Source organism: Lutra lutra, chromosome 1 (assembly GCF_902655055.1).
Source record: "Lutra lutra chromosome 1, mLutLut1.2, whole genome shotgun sequence".
NCBI lineage: Eukaryota > Metazoa > Chordata > Mammalia > Carnivora > Mustelidae > Lutra > Lutra lutra.
In genome coordinates this window covers 221556035-221575038 of record NC_062278.1, presented here as the reverse complement: position 1 = coordinate 221575038, position 19004 = coordinate 221556035, and the positions used below count along the sequence as shown (strand labels likewise).

The window sequence follows — 19004 nt, the reverse complement described above, 5'->3', positions numbered from 1 at the left end:
TCTCTCCCTCTACCTCTGCCCCTCCCCCAATAAATAAATAAATCTTAAAAAAAAAAAAAACCCAACATTTATAAAGCCTTTGGTTAAATGTTCCCTTTACCCCTGCGAAGAGAGACCACTTCCTTTCTTACCTGAATACTTGGTAAATCCTTGTCCCTTTCTCTAAATGGCTTGCCCTTAATTTTTTTTTTTAAGATTTTATTTATTTATTTGATAGAGAGTTAGAGAGGGAACACAAGCATAGGGAGGGGGAGAGGGAGAAGCAGGCTCGCTGCAGAGCAAGGGGCCCGATGCAGGGCTCAATCTCAGGACCCCGGGATCATGACCTGAGCTGAAGGCAGACGCTTAACAACAACCACCCAGGCGCCCTTGCCCTTGAATTTCTTGCACAAAGACAAGAACCCTCTTGGTGAGAGACCTGAGGCCCGCCCTCTCAGGGCCTTGGCCCTCCGGCATCCTAACTGAACCCAGGTCCTTCTCCCCACTGGCAGCAAGGCCACCTACCCAGTCTCTGAGCGCGCAGCAAGGACAGGAGTTGGTAAGGAGGTGGCCAGGCGACCGGAGAGGAGGTGGCCTGACGTCTGCCTGTCACGAGTGACAGTAGAATGAATCCGTTTCCATCCGAGGACATTACCTGGGAGGCATAAGACTCCCAGAGAAGGGGGGAACATTTTGTAAATCACACAGACGGTGAGCTTGTGTTCACCGGAATCCACAAACAGCCCTTGGATCGGACAGCAAGACCCGACAAGGCCCGGTTGAAGGCGCGCCGACCCTACCGTACATTACAGCTGTCCGCTAAGGCACGCGATGATGCTGGGCGTCACGAACGACCGCGACGCGAGCCAAAGCCACGACGAGATGCCCCTTCCCCGCCCGGGTGGCTGGAATCCAGACGCAGGGAACCGGCGCCGGCCGAGACCCCCCCGAGGCCTGACCCCTGCGATGATGGACTGGCTGCCGGGCTGCGTTCCAGTACGCGGGACAGGCGCTCCGAACCCCTCGCTCAGGCGGGGACCACGGACAGCTCCGTTCTGCCGCGTCCTGATCCGGCGCCGCACGAGGGAGACTCCGCCGGGACACTGTGTTGGATTCCGGGGACGGAAGGAGGGCGCAGGCGGGTCGGCGGGCCGGAGTCCGCCGGGTTGGGAGCCGACTTCCGGCAGGCAGGTGAGACACGTGTGGAGCGCCGGCCTGTCAGTCAGGGTGCGGGAGGCGGGGCCTGGGAGCGCCGCCAGGTCTGGGACCCCAGGGGCGGTGCCGGGAGTGCTGTCCATTCAGGACATGAAGGGCCCAGACTGTCCTATCGCGGCGTGACGAGCTCTGGTCCCGGAAGAATGTCCAGTCAAGGTTGGGGGAGGTAACTCCGAATTCTCGTTCAATCGGATCTCAGGACCTGAAGTATCGCCCAATCGGGGCGCGGGGCCTGTAGCCCATCCAATCAGGCCTGAGGTAGGTCCCCGGTCCTGGTAGATGTGGCTCCGGCCGCCGCGTTTGTCCGTCGCGCGGCATGACGGGAAGCCGGGAGGTTCTGGAGCTGAGCGCCGAGATGGTGAGCGCGGGACCCGCAGCGTGGGTCCAGCCGGCCAGAGCGAAGCAGGAGCGGCCGCGGCGGGGCGCTCCCCTCCTTGTCGGGCCGCACCTGCGTGCTCGGCGGGTGGAGCCGGAGCGAGGCCGGCGCGGGGCGGGCAGGCCTGGGGCTCCGGACAGTGTGCGGCCCCGCGGGCTGAGGGTGGACGCCGACTGGGGCAGCTGGCGCTCAGAGGACACCTCCGGGCGGGACTTCCGTGCGCTCCCCCGGGGTGGGGGTGGGGGTGGGGGTCTCTCACTCGGGCCGGGACGAGCGCTCACGGGGCTGCGCCGCCCCGGACGGCCGCGGTGGGTTTCGCTTCCTGCGGTGCCTGCGCTTCTCGGTCCGGTCACTTCGGGGACGGACGAGGCCCGAGGAAGGGTGTGCAGCCGCCGAGAGGACGGGGGACCGGAGCGCGGTGTTGCTCGGTGGTACCGTTAGGGGTTTTTAGGGACTTTGGCTGCATTTAGGGGCCCGGGGATCCGGCGGATCCGTCGGAACAGGCACGGGGCGCGCGGAGCGGTGCCCGTGGGGCCGCGGCCGCGCATCCGGCCACGGTTCGGTCGGTGTTCGGGGCTGACACCCGTGGGCTTGTGTCTAAACCGCCGCTTTGCCGAGACAGTGACAGACGCGCTGCAGTTCATTGCGTGATTTGCGGGCGTTTTGCTGAAATCCCTTCTGCAGAAGCGGTGACACCCGGTGCCCGTGTCCCGCCGGGAGCCGCACACGCGGTGTGAGTGTGGTTTTGGCTTCGCCGTCCGCGCCCCTCGCTTCTTGCTGGGGACCCGGCTCGGACCGCCTGTCGGCTCCGGACACCAACTCCCAGCGGAGGCGGCGGGAGGTGGCCCAGAGCAGTTCGAACGTGTTCCTGGAAAACCTGCGTCCTGGTGACGGTGGAGAAGCCAGGGCTTCCCTGGGGCCGGGGGCGGAGCCGCAAACACGATAAGGCTGCTGAGGTCGCTGTTGGGAGCTGGGAGGGGGCGAAGGGCCTAATCTGAGAGCCGGTGCACCCTGCAGGGGACCTGGGGCTGGGACCTGGGGACAGAACTTGGGCCTTTGTGTACTTTCCAAGCCGCGCTGAGAGATTCATTGTCTCTGATAGCCTTTGGCTTTATCCAGGCCTGGGGGGACACTTTTGGTCTCTGTGTTCCCTTTGTGCTCCTAATACTTTTAAGGAACGAGTTCTTTTTTGTTCTGGTTTGTTTGTTTTTCCATTTCTTTGTGATTGGGACAGACCTGGAGGTGGCGGGTGGGTAGTTGGAGGCAGCGTGGCTTGGAGGGGAGAAAGTAGCTGGGGGCCTAAAAGGACCTCTTTCTGGCCGCCCCCGAGCCTCTGAGCTCACAGGGGGACCCGCGGTGGACCTGTAACCTGTTAGGGTCAGTGATCAAAGGAGCGAGACTGATACAAAGCGAAGGTCAAGCAAAGCTTTATTTTGCGCCAAGCATCCAGATTCAAACTGACCCGTCAGGGCCATCTCTTGCAAAGATGTGACCCCTTCCTGCTTCACAGACTAACTTCTATAGAGGTACTTTAGCCGGGCTATACACAGGTGGCCAATGAGATTGCAATACACAGAGAAAACTGCACAGTCACGTTAGGTCACACAGGGGCGGCCAATTGAATTACAATTCACCCTGGTTGGCCTGTGACTCTTTCTCATTGGCTGGACTGTTGCCACACGGAGAGACAATCTTCCTTCCTCCGGTGCAGTAGGGACTTGCGGCGCTCATCTCTCCCCGTTACTCCGCACCTGGCCCTGAGGGAGGGTTCGGGTGCTTTCTCTGCGGACTCCGGACTCCATCTTAGTCGTGTCTCCTTTACTGGTTTCCGGAGAGTGGACGGGCTTCGGCGCGGGTTTCCCTGCTGGCTGTGGGGTCGGCTGCTGAGCACATGCAAGCGCGAGCTGGTGTTGGCGCGCGCCCTCCCTTGTCGTGGGCAGATGTCGCTGTCGTGCGTGGTAACTTGACGTTCATCATTTTGGCTCTTCACAGGTGGCCGCACCGTTTGGCATTCCCAGCAGCAGAGATGCGTGACAGCTCCCCTTCCTCGCCTCCTCCCCGGCTCGCGCCTGCATGACCTCGTAGCTATTCTAGTGGGTCTGAAGGGGTGTCTGCTTGCAGGGCCACGTCCATTCCCCTGATGACTACCGTCCCGCATCTCCTGAACCTGTCGGCCGCTGGCAGATCTTCCTCGGAGCCGTGGCTGCTCAGTTGTTAGGTGTGGGCTTTTTCCTGCTGCCCCTTACCAGGGTGAGGCCGTTGCCCTTTGTTCCTGGTTGGTTGAGTTCTCTTGTTAAGACAGGGTCGTGGGTTTCGTCAGATGGCTTTCCTGTGTCCGTCGAAGTGATCATGGGGTTTTGGTTTTCATTCTATTCATATGGCTTATGACTGCAGTTGTGCTCCCTGAAGCAGCCGTTTTATTTCCTATAATGGGATAGACCTGCTGCAGATTCCCAGAGGCCTGTCCCACCAAGGAGGGGTTGCAGCAGATGGCGGTGGTAAGCCCTGCTGCATCGTTTGCGGCAGTAGCCAGAGCCCACACAGCAGGGGGCCAGACCGGGGTCATACAAGGAGAGGACTCACCGTTGGGACACATAGGAACGTGTTTGGCTATAGATCAAGATGGCGGCTGAACATAAGGAAACAAAGAAATTGAGAGGTTGGTCTCAAAGAAGCGAGGCTACTGAGAGTCAGCAGGTATCAGGAGAGGGTCTGGGAGAGTACATTCCCCATGCGGGGTCACTTCGCAGGAGCTGCTGTTGCCCACTGCGCCACATGTTGGGAGTGGAGGACTCAGGTGATGTAGTGGGAGAGAATAGGAAATGGGTCCTTTGCCTACACCGGCACACACAGCCCAAGACGTTCTGTTGTCTGTGGAGTACTAGGGTTAGACCAGCCGAAGGACTAAAAAGAGAAAGAGGGAGGAAAGGAGTAAGAGGGGAAATCCCTCACCCATTTGGGCAAAGGCCGTCCGTAGGGCTCCCCTTGGACTTCTGGATGTTCTCAAGGAACAGTCCCAGCTGGAGATCGTCACCCAGGGAAACTCCCACAAAATTCTTAAAGACTCTGGGGATACAGTGTCAGAGCGAATTGGCGCCCATTAAGGACGGGAAACATAGGGCGGCCTGATCCCGTGGAGCTGGTGGCATGGATGGGGAAAGAATTCACCCGAGACAGACCAAGGAGATAGAAGTTTATTGAAGACACCACAGGGGAGCAGCACGCAGGACAGCGGAGGAGAGTGTCTGCCACAAGGTGGTGCTGAGGGGCTAGAATCAGGGGGGACTGTGAGGGAGTATGTGATCCTATGGAATCTTCCCTGTTTTGGTAACTGTGCCTGGTTGGAAGAAGTCTCCTGGCTACTAGGGCCTTTGGCCATTTCCACGTAGTCACTTCATGAGCTGGTTAGCATTCAGCTGTGGTCACTGTGGGCCATTTGCTTTGATGCTTATCTTTCCGTTGCCCGAGATTATTGCTGGAAAGCAGCCCCTACATTATGTTCTCCCCCTTCTGTTAAAGTCACCCTGGGCTCTGTTACCATCAGTCTCTCAGAGGCTCCTCTTTCTGGCGCCCTTCTCTTGCATTCTGGGCACTGAGGTATATGGTCGAGGCCCTGCTGATTTCCATGACTCTTCAGGAACTGGAGCTCCTCTTATGCACTACGTGTGCCAGGCCCCTGGGCCCTGTGTCCCTGCTCACTGTCCACCAAACCCAGGGAAAGGGTGGTGTGTGCCTCTGCTGGGATAGAGGGGACTATGCTAGGCTCCTTGACCTTGTTGCCTTCCAGTGAGAGCAGCACTGGAATCCGTGTTCACGGCATCCTGACATCTGGTTCCAGTTCTTGGGGCTGACAAGGCAGTAATCGTCCTTGAGCAAGTCAGAGATGTGCCGTCCAGTTTCAGTGTGGTCTGAACGAGTATTTCATTTTTCATTCTTTACCATACAAGTGTCCTCAGATCTGCTCATTTTCAGTGCAAATAGCCTATATTTGGGTGTATGTACGTCTGTATGAGCTGTCGTCATCGCCCTCTGTTTCAGGTTCCCAGCCCTTCCTGTCACTGAGGGCACTGCCGTGGAGTTGTTTGCCTGTTGTCACTTCCTGCGTGGGTGTGACTCGGGTCCTAGGAGTGGGATACAGTTCTCTGCGTGTCGCTCCCACACAGACACACACAGGTGAGGAGGGAGTGTTGCTGCAACAGAACATGTGGATGTTGCAGGACCCAGTGGTGTTTGAGGATGTGGCTGTGAACTTCACCCCGGAAGAGTGGGCTTTGCTGGATCATGGTCAGAGGCGGCTCTACAGGGATGTGATGCTGGAGACCTGCAGGAACCTGGCCTCCCTGGGTAAGCGTGGCTCCACCCCGTCTCTAGAGTTATAGGGAACGAGTGTCTGATCTTCCTTGAGCCGAGGACTGGAAATATGCTGGAAAGGAGACAGGCGGGGTCCAAGCCTTCATAGAAACTACGCAGTGTCACATACCTTTTCTGTGAAAACAGTTTCATGTGTTAAATTGATTTTTCATTAGTCTTGATCCAAGTCTGAGACTCCCTGCTTTTCTAAACGCGAATGTGGTCTCCAGTGTCCCGTTAGGGCAGGGAGCACTGCTGTGTACTTTTCACTCCTATGAAAGTTACACACGGTTGCGACCTGTCGGGCTCGGTGACGTCACTCCAGTTAACTCTCACTTAATGAGGAGGGAAGATGCCAGAGTAGGGGAATCCCGAGCTCACCAGCTCCTCTGGACACAGTGAGACAAGAGCCGCTTGTGTTGTGTCTCAGTCGGAAAATGATCTGAAGACACCCAGAACAGACCTTTTGCAGTAGTCCCCGTGAGAAGTCCTCATGGGAGAGGGTAGGTGGGGCAGAGATGTGGTTGGAAACCCAGCCCCAGTGCGGCTACGTGGAAGAGTGGGTGGGACCTCCCAGGTACAGAGAAGTGAGGAAATGAGTCCCTACACCAGGCACCCTGGCCCTGGAGACCACAGTGCAAAGACCAGGGCCTGGGACACCTGCCTTTGAAAATCAGTGGGTCTTAAGTTTGGGAGCTAAAACATCAGTGAGGCGCAACTCCAGGAAGGATGGAGGCTGTAGACAACTGACAGAGAGCACACTCTTATCCACTGGCACAAGACGGAACACATAGCTGCATGTTGAAATGTCCCTGGGTTATGTGTGAAGATTCATTGCCTAATTTTAGGGCACACACTAGAGGCCCAGAGAGCTGTCTAGGGACTGACATGTTGACGGGTGTCATTTATCTTGCAGCCCGTCCCCCGGGATAGCCAGCTGCATCTGGGAGCCAGTTCTGACCCGTCACGTATGCATTGCTTATACTGGTTACCCCAACTCGGCACTGGTTCCCACTCACCCACCCCATCTAACCCACCTGTCCTGGAGGTACCCGTCCAAAGTAGCTCCTGTCCAGCCACCCTGGGTGGCAGCCTCCCTTGGGACTGATGTCTTCCCCTTTGGGACTCCTGTCCTACCACCCCTGTCATGCAACCCCAGGTATGATGGCCGCCTCTCCATCATGCTTCCTGTCCCGTGATCGAAGGAGCTAACCACAGCGACCAGGGAGCCTGCATTGGCCTCATTCAGGCCTTTGGTCTGCTGGCCTCTCAGCTGCCTGCTACTGCCCACCTCTGCGCCCACAGCAGTCACCACGCATTGTTGCACACAGACATATTGAGGGTGACCCCCATTCATCAGTGCCCCAGCAAGGCTACAGTGGGACTTCTCAGCCACCCATGGGAGCCCCACACAGTGTGCGTGTAGCAGCTGGGTCAGCCGTGACAGGCGGCCCCACGTGGCCCACAGCAGAACACTCCTGGAGCACCTGGTCCTGGTGGCCGGGGTATGCTGTGGTGGAGGGCACCGTAGCATGTCTTCTGGAAAGGCCACTACTTTGAGGACCGAGAGATGTAGCTGACTGACTTAATACGTGCCAGCACAGGGAGAGGACAGAGGAATTTGTTGCAAAGAAAATAACGGGATAAAAGCACTGAAAATGACCTAAATCACAGAGCGGTAAGTCATCTACCAGATAAAAGAATTCAAGGTAGTGGTCATGTAGCTACCGCCCAGGCTTGAGAGAAGAGTGGCTAGACACGGTGAGAACTACAACAAGGAGCTAGAAAATATAAACAAGAACTAATCACAGCTAAGAAACACCATAACTGACATGAGGAATACACTAGGGGGATCCATAGCACATTGGAGGACGCCCAGCAGCTCCCGCAATCTGAAGGTGTTGGAACGTAGGAAGCAACGAAGCTGAACAGCAGAATTACAGTAATGGTGAGAGATGAGTAACTGACGTATTAAGTTCAGGGACCTGTTGAGCACAGCAGTGATAAGAACGTTTGCATCATGGGGGTCTACGGAGGAGAACAGAGAAAAGAGCAGAAACTTCTTTGAAGAAACTGTGGGTGAGGAGTTCTCAGATCTGGGCATGGAACAGATACTCAGGTCTGGGAGGTTCAGCAGGGCCAAATGGGAAGAACAAAAGGAGGTCCACACCCACATTTATAATAAAATGGAGAAAAAAGGAAATAGGAAGAGATTATCTGAAACCAGCTAGAGAAACTCTAAACTACAAGGGAAACTCCATAAGGCTGTTAGCTGATTTTTCAGGAGAAAAATGGCAGGCCAGTGGAAGTGGCATCATACATTTAGAGTGCTGAAAGGAAAAAACCCACAACCAAGGATATTCTCAGGAATTCCATCACTCAGAATTAAAAGAGATAAAAAGGTTTCCCAAGAAACAACAATTAAAGAACTTCACCACCAGGCAACCATCTTTAAGAAAAGAAAATCTTTTATTTATTTATGTCAGGAGAGAGCGTGCACATGCACAAGGAGGGTGGCGGGTGGAGGGAGAGGAAGAGAGAGAATCTAAGTGGGCTCTACACCAAGTGTGGGGCCTGATGTGCGGAGTCATCTCAAGTCCCTGAGATTGTGACCTGAACCAAAATCAAGAGTTGCATGCTCAAGTCACTGATCCACCCCAACGTCCCACCACTAAATCGGCCTTACAAGAAATCGTGATGTGCTGCTTTTAGTGGGAAAGAAAACTTTTTTTAAGTAGAAAAGGCGGTAAGTAAAAGCATGAAAATTATGAAAGGATGTAAGAATTTGCTGGTAGTTGGAAACATAAGATTAGTAGACAAGTCACTTAGAAAGCTATTATGATGGTTAAAACACACAAGTGGTGAAATCATTTGTATCTTGAGGTTTATGCATTTAGATACAGAGGACCAGATGTGAAATATGGGGAACCTGGCTGGCTTAGCTGGTAGAGCGTTGGCCTCTTGGTCTCAGGGTCATGATTCTGAGCCCCACATTGGGCTTACATATTTCTTTTTAAAAAAGAAAGGAAGAAAGAAAGAAAGAAAGGCTGTGGGGAAACCTGGGTGGCTTAGTCAGGTAAGCATCTGCTTTTGGCTCAGGTCATGATTTCAAGGTCCAGGGATCCAACCCCACATCAGGTTCTCTGCTCAGAGTGCAGTCACCTCCTTTTTCCTCTGTCCCTCACCCAGCTTCTGCTCGCTCGTGCTCTCTCTCTGAAATAAATAAATCTTAAACTTAAAAGGCATTTAACAAACTATGAAGAAGTATATGCTCCTCAGTAATTACTTTCAATGTAGATGAACCCAAATGCTCCAATCAAAAGACATATATTGACTGAATGATTATAAAAACCCATCTGTAGTCTGCCTAAAAGGGAGACACAATATGGATTGCAAGTCAAGTGGACTAAAATAGATTCTCCACGCAAATAGAAGTGGGGTAAAAAGTAGAGCTCGAATACTTACATGAGATACAGGAGGGGTAACAACGGAGACTGTGACGAGACAGAGACCGCCATGACATGATGATAAGCAAATTGGACAAGAGCAGTATATATCTGTGATATATATATCACAGATTTAATTGTGATACATATTTAATTGTATATATATGTGTGCATAGAATATATCTGTGCACCCAATGGGAACGGCTAAATATAGAAAGGAAATCTTAAGAGAAATAAAGGCAGAAAATGACAGTAGTAAATAATTGTAGGAGGATTTCACACTCCACTAACATGTCTGCATAGAACGCCCAGACTGAAAATCAGTAAAGAGTGGATTCCAGTGACATCACACCAGGAGGACATAGTGAACATTCCATTCCAGATTGCAGAATATGCATTCTTTTCAAGGGCACACGGAACATTCTCCAGGATAGTTTGTATGTTAGACCACGAAACAAGTCTCAGTAAATTTATGAAGACTGTGATCTTATGAGGCATGTTTTCGAAGAATGGTAGCATGAAATTAACAAGTCAGTAATAAGAAAAGCAAGAAGCTTGGGATGCCTGGCTAGCTCAGTTGGTGAAATGTCTGCTTCCCATGTGGGTCATGGTCCCATGCTCGGTGGGGAGCCTGCTTCTCCCTCTGCCAGTGCCTTCCCCTGCTTGTGCCCCCTCTCTACTCTCTCTGACCGATAAATTAAAAAAACCTTTACCAAAAAAATAAAAATAAGGTCAAACATGCTGAGGCCAAAGAGCATGCTACTAACACCAGTGGGTCAATAGAGAAGGTCAGGGAGGAATCACAAAATACTGGAGCCAAAGAACTATGAGTGGATGATGGAACTTCTTTGTCCCGAGCAGCACAAGCTGGGCAAGCGATGTGGACTGGGTGCCTGGGAGATCAGTGGGTTAAGCCTCTGCCTTCAGCTCAGGTCATGGTCTCAGGGTCCTGGGATCGAGCCCTGCATTGGGCTCTCTGCTCAGTGGGGAACCTGCTTCCCCCTTTCTCTCTGCCTGCTTGTGTGATCTCTCTCTCTGTCGAATAAATAAATAAAAGGGAAGTCCAAATTGAATCAGCAGTGAGATACCACCTCTCAGCAACCAGGTTGGCTGTATGAGAAGGACAAGGATAGGATAACAAGTGCTGGTGAGAATGTGGAGAAAAGGAAACTCAGCTTTGCTGGTGGGAAGGTAAATTGGTGCAGCCCAGATGGAAAGCAGTACAGAGTTTCTGCAGAACAACACAGAAGGACCTTATCGTCTGTAATTCTACTTCTGGGCATTTACCCATACGAAAAACACTAATGTTCATCGTAGTGTTACTCGCAATACTCAAGATACGGAAGGAACCCACACATCCATCGATGGGTGAATTGGATAATGAACATGTGGAAAATGCGTCTAAGAGACAATTACCCAGCCATGGAAAAAGGGTGACGTCTTCCCATTTGTGAATACGTGGATGGAACTAGAGGGTTTTCTTCCAAGTAAATAAGTCAGAAAGACAAACACCATATTTTACTTACACATGAAATCTAAATAACAAAGTGAATGAACAAACAACAGGAAATAGAAACAGACTTCAAACTATCAAGAAGAAATTGGTGTTTGTCCCACTGGAGGGAACGGAGGAAGAGGAGAAATAGATGAAGGGGATTGAGTGGTCCAGAGCTGCACTTACTGAATGTGGGAGTGAATGAAGGAGGACACATATTGCATGGGGCACTGGGTGTGGTGTATAAACAGTGAATATTGGAACACACACATACACACACACACACACACAAACTAAATGTGGGAATGGAAAGTACAGGAGGCAGAATATGGGCATAATATTGTATTAGTTTTCCATAGTGACAGATTTTAATTATACTTACTGTGGCGAGCATTTTGTAACATGTATGATTGTTGAAACATCGTGTTAGGCACCTGACAATAAAATGAATGGTCAGTATGCTTCAATCAAGAAGAATAAGAAAGTCCACACTTAACCATCATTAGTGAACTCGAAGAATAAAGAGCCCTTCTTCCAGACTACTTGTGGCCCCTCAAATACTCCCTCCTGCTGGGCTGTTCTCGGCAAGCTGGGCGGCAGCCATACCTAATGTCCGACCACCCAGTGGCAGCTGGGGCGGTGCAGGCAGTCTCCCCCAATGGCCTTGGTGCCTTCAGAACAGTCCAGTAACCCTCAGTCGGACCAGGGAATGGTGTTTGCACATGTCCGTTAAAAATGTGACTCCGTCCTTGTTTTGAGAAGGTGATTTTGTCACTCACCTGGCCTCCTGTCAGACATTTCATCCATCCTCACCCACATGGCAAGCCTTTCTGTGTTCTTATAGAAGTAGGGTGTAGATGTGTGTATCTTGTCCAGTTCCTTTCTACTTTACTTTTCTGATAATACTTCTCTCCACATTAGTCGCCATCGATTTTGAAGTATTTCTGAGTAAACAGGCTGCCCTACATACACTTTTCCTCTTATTGCCAAAGTCCCAAATCACCAGGGTCCTGAGGATTTTTCTTTGGTTACTTGTCTGTTCTTCCTGATGAATCTCATTTCCATTTCGGGATCAGTATATGACTAGAAATCGACATATGGTCTGTTTTCTTACCTTCAAACAACAGATCATTCCCAAGAAATTAAATTATGCTCCTAATTTTTGCAGTTAGTACAAGTCAGGATAAAAGGAGTGCATCAAGGACTCAGCAGAATGTTTTGCAGAATGAGCTCCCCAGTGAAGGCAAGACCGTCTTACTTGCAAGAAATGATTCGTGCTCTGTTTTTGGAGCAAACTGGAAATTTCCTAACAGTGGAGATCAGACCCAAACCGAGGAAAGGCGTTTGAGGTGAGTAACACTCATACAGGAGAAGGAGGGGCTCAGGGCGGACGGTGAGACTAGCTTGAGATCAAAGGATTGCTGAGAGCAGACCTCAATAATTGTATGATCCAAACTTTCACGTGAAGTAGTTTTAATGAATGCATTCTGAACATCAATGAGTGCAGATACTGAACATCTGAAAACTAATTCAGTTGGAAATAATGATGAGAAAAACGACATCTGAGAAACCTAGAGTATTCGGACAGTATTTCCGTCTTCAGCCAGTACATTAAGCTTGTTTCACTTTGTTTCCATGGAGACAGTGCGAGAAACACAGCCGTTCATTGAAGACGGCCGTTATGTATCAAGTAATCATTAATACGGATCAGTAGATAATTAATGAAGAGATCAGTTAAAATCATTATTCCATAACAGTGTGCCTTCCCATTTTGAACAGAAGTCGTTTGGTGAAGCGGGTCTGTGAAAGCAGCAAAGATAATCGAAGTGGAGAAACCAGAAGGCAGATGACAAGTCTTACCGTGCGTGCGGATCGTCCTTCTAGAGACAAGTCCTGTCAGTGCGCCAAGAGTAGAGAAGCCTTCACAGATGGTTCTTTCCCTGAGAATCCACAAAGATCCCACCCTGGACACAAACCTCGTCTTTGTGAGGAATGTGGGCCGGCCTGCAGCTGTGTCTCAAGCCCCAGCCCTCACGTGGACAGAGGCCTTGTAGAGAAACCTTATGAACCTCAGGACACTGGGGGAGCTTCGAAGAGAGACTTGAAGAGTCACGGTAGTAAAAAATCTTTGGAGTGCAAGAAATGTGGAAAAACTTTCACTTGCATGTCATCCTTACGGGGTCACGTGAAGGATCACTGTGGACAGAGAGTCCATGCATGTGACGTGTGTGGGAAGGCCTTTATGTATCAGTCTTACCTTACACGTCACATGAGAACTCACAGAGGGGAGAGACCCTATGAATGTGTGAAGTGTGGAGAAGCCTTTGGGTCTGCTTCAAGTCTGCAAAGACATGTGAGGACACACACTCTGGAAAAACCCTGTAAATGTCAGCAATGTGGGAAAGCCTTCCCTGGTGACTACTCCCTTGAAGCACACATGAGAAGACACGAAGAGGACAGAACCTTAGAATGTAAGGAGTGTGGGCAAAGTTTCAGGAAGCATCTCCCTTTTGAACGTCACATGACCACTCACAATGTCATGAAACCCTATGAGTGTAAGGAATGTGGCAGACTCTTCAGATATCATACAGCCCTTGGAGACCATATGAGGACACATACTGGGGATAGACCCTACAAATGTACGGAGTGTGGGAAAACTTTCCAGAAGTGTGAACATTTTAATCGTAACATGGCCACCCACAATACCGTGAAACCCTATGAATGTAACCAGTGTGGCAGATCCTGCCGGGATCACACAAACCTGCGCATCCATATGAGGACGCACACTGGGGAAAGACCCTATGAATGTCAGCAGTGTGGGAAGACCTTCAGATATCTTGGAAATCTGCGGGAACATACGACAACACACACGGGGGAGAGACTGTATGAATGTCAGCAGTGTGGGAAGACCTTCAGGTATAACTCATGCCTGAGAGAACACATGTGGAAGCACACTGGAGAGAGACCCTATAAGTGTCAGCACTGTGGAAAAGCCTTCATTCGTCACCACACCCTTGCACTACATACTGTGAGAAGGCACACCGAGGGTGGACACTTGGAATGTAAGGTGTGTGGTGAAACTTTCAGAAAGCATCAACCTTTCGAACGTCACATGGCCACACACGGTATCCTGAAACCCTATGAATGTAAGGAGTGTGGAAGAGACTTCAGGTGGCACAGAGACCTACAGGTACATACAAGGGTACACACTGGGGAAAGACCCTTCATATGTGAGCTGTGTGGAAAAACCTTTAAGTCTCTCGCAAACCTTCGAGGACATAAAAGGACACACACTGGTGAAAGGCCCTGCAAGTGTCAGCAGTGTGGGAAAACCTTCTCGACTCATGGGAACCTGCAGGTACATATGAGGACACACACTGGGGAAAGACCCTGTAAATGTGAGCAGTGTGGGAAGGCTTTCCTAAGTCCTGGAAACCTGCGAGCTCATATGAGGACACACAGTGGAGAAAGACCATGTAAATGTGAGCAGTGTGGGAAAGCCTTCACCACTCCTGGAAACCTACGAGCTCATATGAGGACACACAGTGGGGAAAGACCCTGTAAATGCCAGCAGTGTGGGAAAGCCTTCACCCGTGCTGCATCCTTGCGGGTACATATGAGGACACACAGTGGGGAAAGACCCTGTAAATGCCAGCAGTGTGGGAAAGCCTTCACCCGTGCTGCATCCTTGCGGGTACATATGAGGACACACACTAGGGAGAGACTTTATGAATGTCACCACTGTGGCAAAGCCTTCAGGAGTCCATCGCACCTGGAAGCACACACGCGGACACACACTGGGGAGAGACCTTTTAAGTGTACAGAGTGTGGGAAAGCTTTCAGTCAGCCTCAGTGTTTTCAAGATCATTTGAAAATGCACAACACAATTAAACCCTGCGAATGCAATGAATGTGGGAAAACATACAAGTTTCCCTCATCCCTTCAAGGGCATATGAAGAAACACAGTGGAGCGAGAACTTCACCTGTCACTACTCCCTTCAGGAACACGTGAGGAATCACAGTGGACGGTAACCTTTTGTGAATCTAAGGACTCTGGTAAGACCTTCTAGTATTGTAAAGAACTGCAAGTATATGTGATGACACTCACTAGACGAGAATTGTGTGAATGTCCACACTGTGGGAAAGCCTTCAGGTGTCCCTCTAATCTTCGGGGATCCTTGTGAGAACACAGTGATGTGAAACCCTATGAAGTTAAGAACCATGGAAAAGTCTTCCAGTATTTCCTCAATCTGGGAGCACAGACACTGTGCGAAAGCATTTAATCTCCCTAAAATCATTTTTTAAATGAGAGCCAATATACTGGAGACAAACCCAAATGGACACAATTTGGGGAACACTTCCCATATAGAACTTCATGTATTTTGTTCATGACACTTGTGGCACGACAGAAATCATTTTATTGTTACAAACATGGCTTTGTTTTTGCAAGTGCCTCTTCCATGATAGAGATGCGAAGTGTCTTAATTTCTAGTTCGTGTTGCTGATATGAACACTCATGGTGCTCAGAGTCCTTTGTCCTCTACATCTGTAGGACATACACTTTGTTGTCTCAGACTTGAAGTAATCACCTGGTTATGTAAAACACATTTCTTTTCCATTACAATGTCTTTTAGACTCAGGTTGATAAGAACGTGTCTGTGGGAGGAGTGTGTGCGTACAACTTTACATAATTTTAGAAAAAAACTTGAAGTTCATATTCCAAAAATTTCCTAATCTGTGATCATCCCATAAGACTTTTTGATTGTTGAAAGTTCTTTTCTGTTGCTAATACTAGAATTTCCTGACTCTGAATCACCTCTGTATTTTCAGTCTTCATTATTGAAACACGTGTTTTCACATAAGTTTTATCCTTTTATTGAGCAGATGTTAAATTTTTTAAGTTGTTTTTACCTCTTCTGAGAGTTATTGTTGGTGTTTTTGGTTGATTTTATTCCAATATGACTTGGAAGAATGTGCCTTTTGACCATTGCTCAGGATCGCTTGTTTTTTTTCCCCGCGGTCAATGATGGTGGTGGGAATATCTCTGAAGTGCTTTCTTCTTACCCTCAGGAGCCAAAGTCTGGCGTGCACAGTGCCAGTAATAGCAGCCAGAACTCCTGCCAAAATACAGCATAACGTACATTTTAGGCATAGGAGCCTCTTCAGTTTTATTGACATTGGATGTAACAACATTTCATGGTTTCCATAATATTCCACAGTCCTGAGGTACCCCAGTAGCATACCAGTTGGACTAGTGTTTGTGGTTTTACCCTTGGCAAAAGGAGAGAGTGTAACTCACCCTGTTGGGTTGGACATCAAATGGGATAGCACTGCTGTCTCAGACCTTCAAAAGAATTTGCAGGGTGCTTGGACGACTAGGTCAGTAGATAGTGGAACTCTTAGTATTGGCATTGTGGGTTTGAGCCCCACATTCTGTGTAGAGATCATGTAAAATAAGTAATCATCAAATAACATCTTAAAAAGAGAAAGGATTCCCAGAAGCACACCCAAGATAATGTTTACTACGTTCATGCTTTTAAAAATACCTACCAGTAAACTATGAAAACAGTCTTTTTTCCTTAGAAGAGTGACCTGTAATGTCACCGGGACTCAAAACATGATGTGTCTGCATTAAGGATGAGGGGTTTTGTCTGGATCCCAGTGTGGTCTGGTTCCAAGATCAGATACCATACGTGTTTATCTTGAGTTTGAGCAAACCTTAATTTTTTGAGACTTTATGTCCCTTTAAAACTAAAAGTTTCAACAAGTAGATGATGCCTTCCATTGAAAGGCAGAGAATGAAATTGTCTCCATAGTGTGATAAAGTAGAGACGCAGAAGATTGTCCGCCATCCAGAGCTGCCTTAGGGGTCCATAGAAAGTACTGAAGACTCTGCGGTTCCCTGTGGCATGACTGTCTGTGGGTATTATCCAAGTGAAAGCAAAAACTCACTACACTTACCAGCTGGAATCCCAATACAGTGCATAGGTGAGTTACGATGAAAAATTCCCTCTAGTGGCAATGGATGTCAGTAGCCTGTGGGGTTAGAAACAACAGTGTGGAGGCATGAACATGCTACTTATTGCTGAGAAGTCCTGGATAGATGTCCGTTGCCAACCATTGGGTTTTCTCACCAGGAAAACAGTTTTACATTGAGTAGAGCTGGGGGATCATGAGACGCTCACGCTTTTCATCTTCTATCATGGGCTTGATGCCCTGAAGTGCATCTTTATAGACTATTGTCTTGTCTCATTCTCCCAAGAGACTTTGAGAAATACAGTTTTATCTTTATGAGGCATACTGTGGGTTCTGCCAATCTCAGCCGAACGCGTTGCCCATAAAGAGCAAGGTAGCGGATCCAGTAGGAACAGACCCCATGGCGCCATCAGAGACGGAACGTGCAGAAGAGGCCAGGAGGTCGTTCACTTCTCCTGGTTGATGTTCTGCTCACTGCTGCCCAGTTCTGGAATTATGGGCCCATTTTGAGGGAACCAGATTCTGGCATTTATTTTTCTAAGGAATGTCAGGTGCACACATGAGTAGAGGAGAAGCAACAGCGGGGAAGAAGGTGAGTATCTCTCCAAGGGCCCAGAAAAGAAGAGGCTGAGAGGCAGGAAGAGACCTGCGGAGATGTTTTTAAGAGGGCCCACTGTTGGAGCTGTTTCAGTCCTTGTAGGCGGGGCTTTTGTGTGAGGGAGTTGGCCCCCAGGAGGGTAGTTCTGGTGTCAAGGGCAGAGACTCATTCCCAATGTGCAGATGGTTCCACCAGTTGGTTAAAAGGGACCCCTGGGAACAGCCCCCATAGTTCCTCAGAGCCCTGGTTTGGGAATGCAGAGAAGGTTGGAATGGCCAGCTGGAAGGCTACAGGTGCCTGCAGCCCTTATGTGTGTAACCGGCTTTCTCCAGTATCCTGGCTCTTTGTAGTAATCACAGAAAGTACTGGTTTCAAAACTGTTTCACATGTCGCACCTGAAAATTGAGGGGAAAAAAAGAAAAGGGAGCCTGGGTGGCTCCTTGGGTTGGGCCTCTGCCTTCGGCTCAGGTCATGATCTCAGGGTCCTGGCATGGAGTCCCACATCGGGCTCTCTGCTCGTCAGGGAGCCTGCTTCCTCCTCTCTTGCTGCCTACTTGTGATCTCTCTCTGTGAAATAAAAAAATTTTTTTTTCTTTAGAGACAGTTTGGAGTCAGTTTTAATCTTCCTGAAAAGGCCCATCAGGATTTTGTGTGCAAGTCTGAATTTTGTTCCACTCAGCAGGCTTGAGGGAAGATGGTAGAATTGCTCAGTAGTATTTCCAGCAAGTGTTCTAGTGTCCCTGCAGACAACGTGCTGTTCCCTTAATACTTCTTAAGATGTTCCTATCGGGCCAGAGTCACCCAGTGTTTGGCCTGGCCCTCACCAACAATCATGTGTAGTAATTCCTGGAAATAAATTTGAATAACTGTTCACCACACTCTGGGGATCCTCAGCCACATTGGGAAATGCTAACTGTGGCTCATGGTTCAGTCTCGAATGCAGGGAACTGAGATTACTTGGAACCCCAAATGGGCCTGTTTTAACATGTTCAGGAGAGGAAGGATTGAGGAGAGAATCTGAGGAAAAGGGACCTTCAGGGAAAGAAGGGGTGAGTTCACCGGAGAAGGGGATGGGGCAGAGGGAAAAGAGGAGGAGGCCACTGGAGGCCTGGTCTGAACACCAGGTGGTGGTAGCTCTGGAGACAAAGAAGATGGGGGAGGGACAAAGGATCAAAAGCCATTTTGATGCCTTTCAGTGGCTCATCTCTGTGAATTCAGAAATGGTGTTTTGCAGAGAAGCACCATTAGGTCCTGATAGCATTTGGAAATCTCCAAAATAGCCATTGAAGCAGGCATTGGATCTGGTTTTGACAGCTGTAGTCATGGCTGTTAAATTGGATTTTGATAAGGGTCAATTTGGTGAGATCAAAAGTTCCCCATAAGGACCATTGATGTTCTAAGTTCTTGTGAAGTTAGTCCATTTAGTTAGAAGTGCATGTGAGGAGAGGCACCTGGGTGGCTCAGTGGGTTAAAGCCTCTGCCTTCAGCTGAGGTCATGATCCCAGGGTCCTGGGATCAAGCCCCGTATCGGCCTCTCTGCTCAGTGGGGAGCCTGCTTCCTCCTCTCTC

The 19004-nt window shown here is 49.8% G+C and overlaps 1 protein-coding gene across 1 annotated transcript; it reads left to right on the top strand.

Annotated features, from left to right (window-relative positions):
* The first annotated feature begins 1508 nt into the window (after nt 1-1508).
* LOC125086932 (zinc finger protein 77-like) lies at nt 1509-18865 on the top strand. Its single transcript, XM_047706626.1, has 4 exons — nt 1509-1552; nt 5788-5914; nt 12030-12210; nt 12641-18865. Exons 1-4 carry the CDS (start codon nt 1511-1513, stop codon nt 14871-14873), a joined length of 2583 nt encoding a protein of 860 aa, XP_047562582.1. The 5' UTR covers nt 1509-1510; the 3' UTR covers nt 14874-18865.
* Nucleotides 18866-19004: the final 139 nt, after the last annotated feature.

Coding starts and splice junctions, on each gene's coding strand:
- LOC125086932 (XM_047706626.1), top strand. CDS start 1,511: ATGACGGGAAGCCGGGAGGTTCTGGAGCTGAGCGCCGAGATG. Junction 1,553..5,787: donor TGGAGCTGAGCGCCGAGATG/GTGAGCGCGGGA, acceptor TGGATGTTGCAG/GACCCAGTGGTGTTTGAGGA. Junction 12,211..12,640: donor ACCGAGGAAAGGCGTTTGAG/GTGAGTAACACT, acceptor CATTTTGAACAG/AAGTCGTTTGGTGAAGCGGG.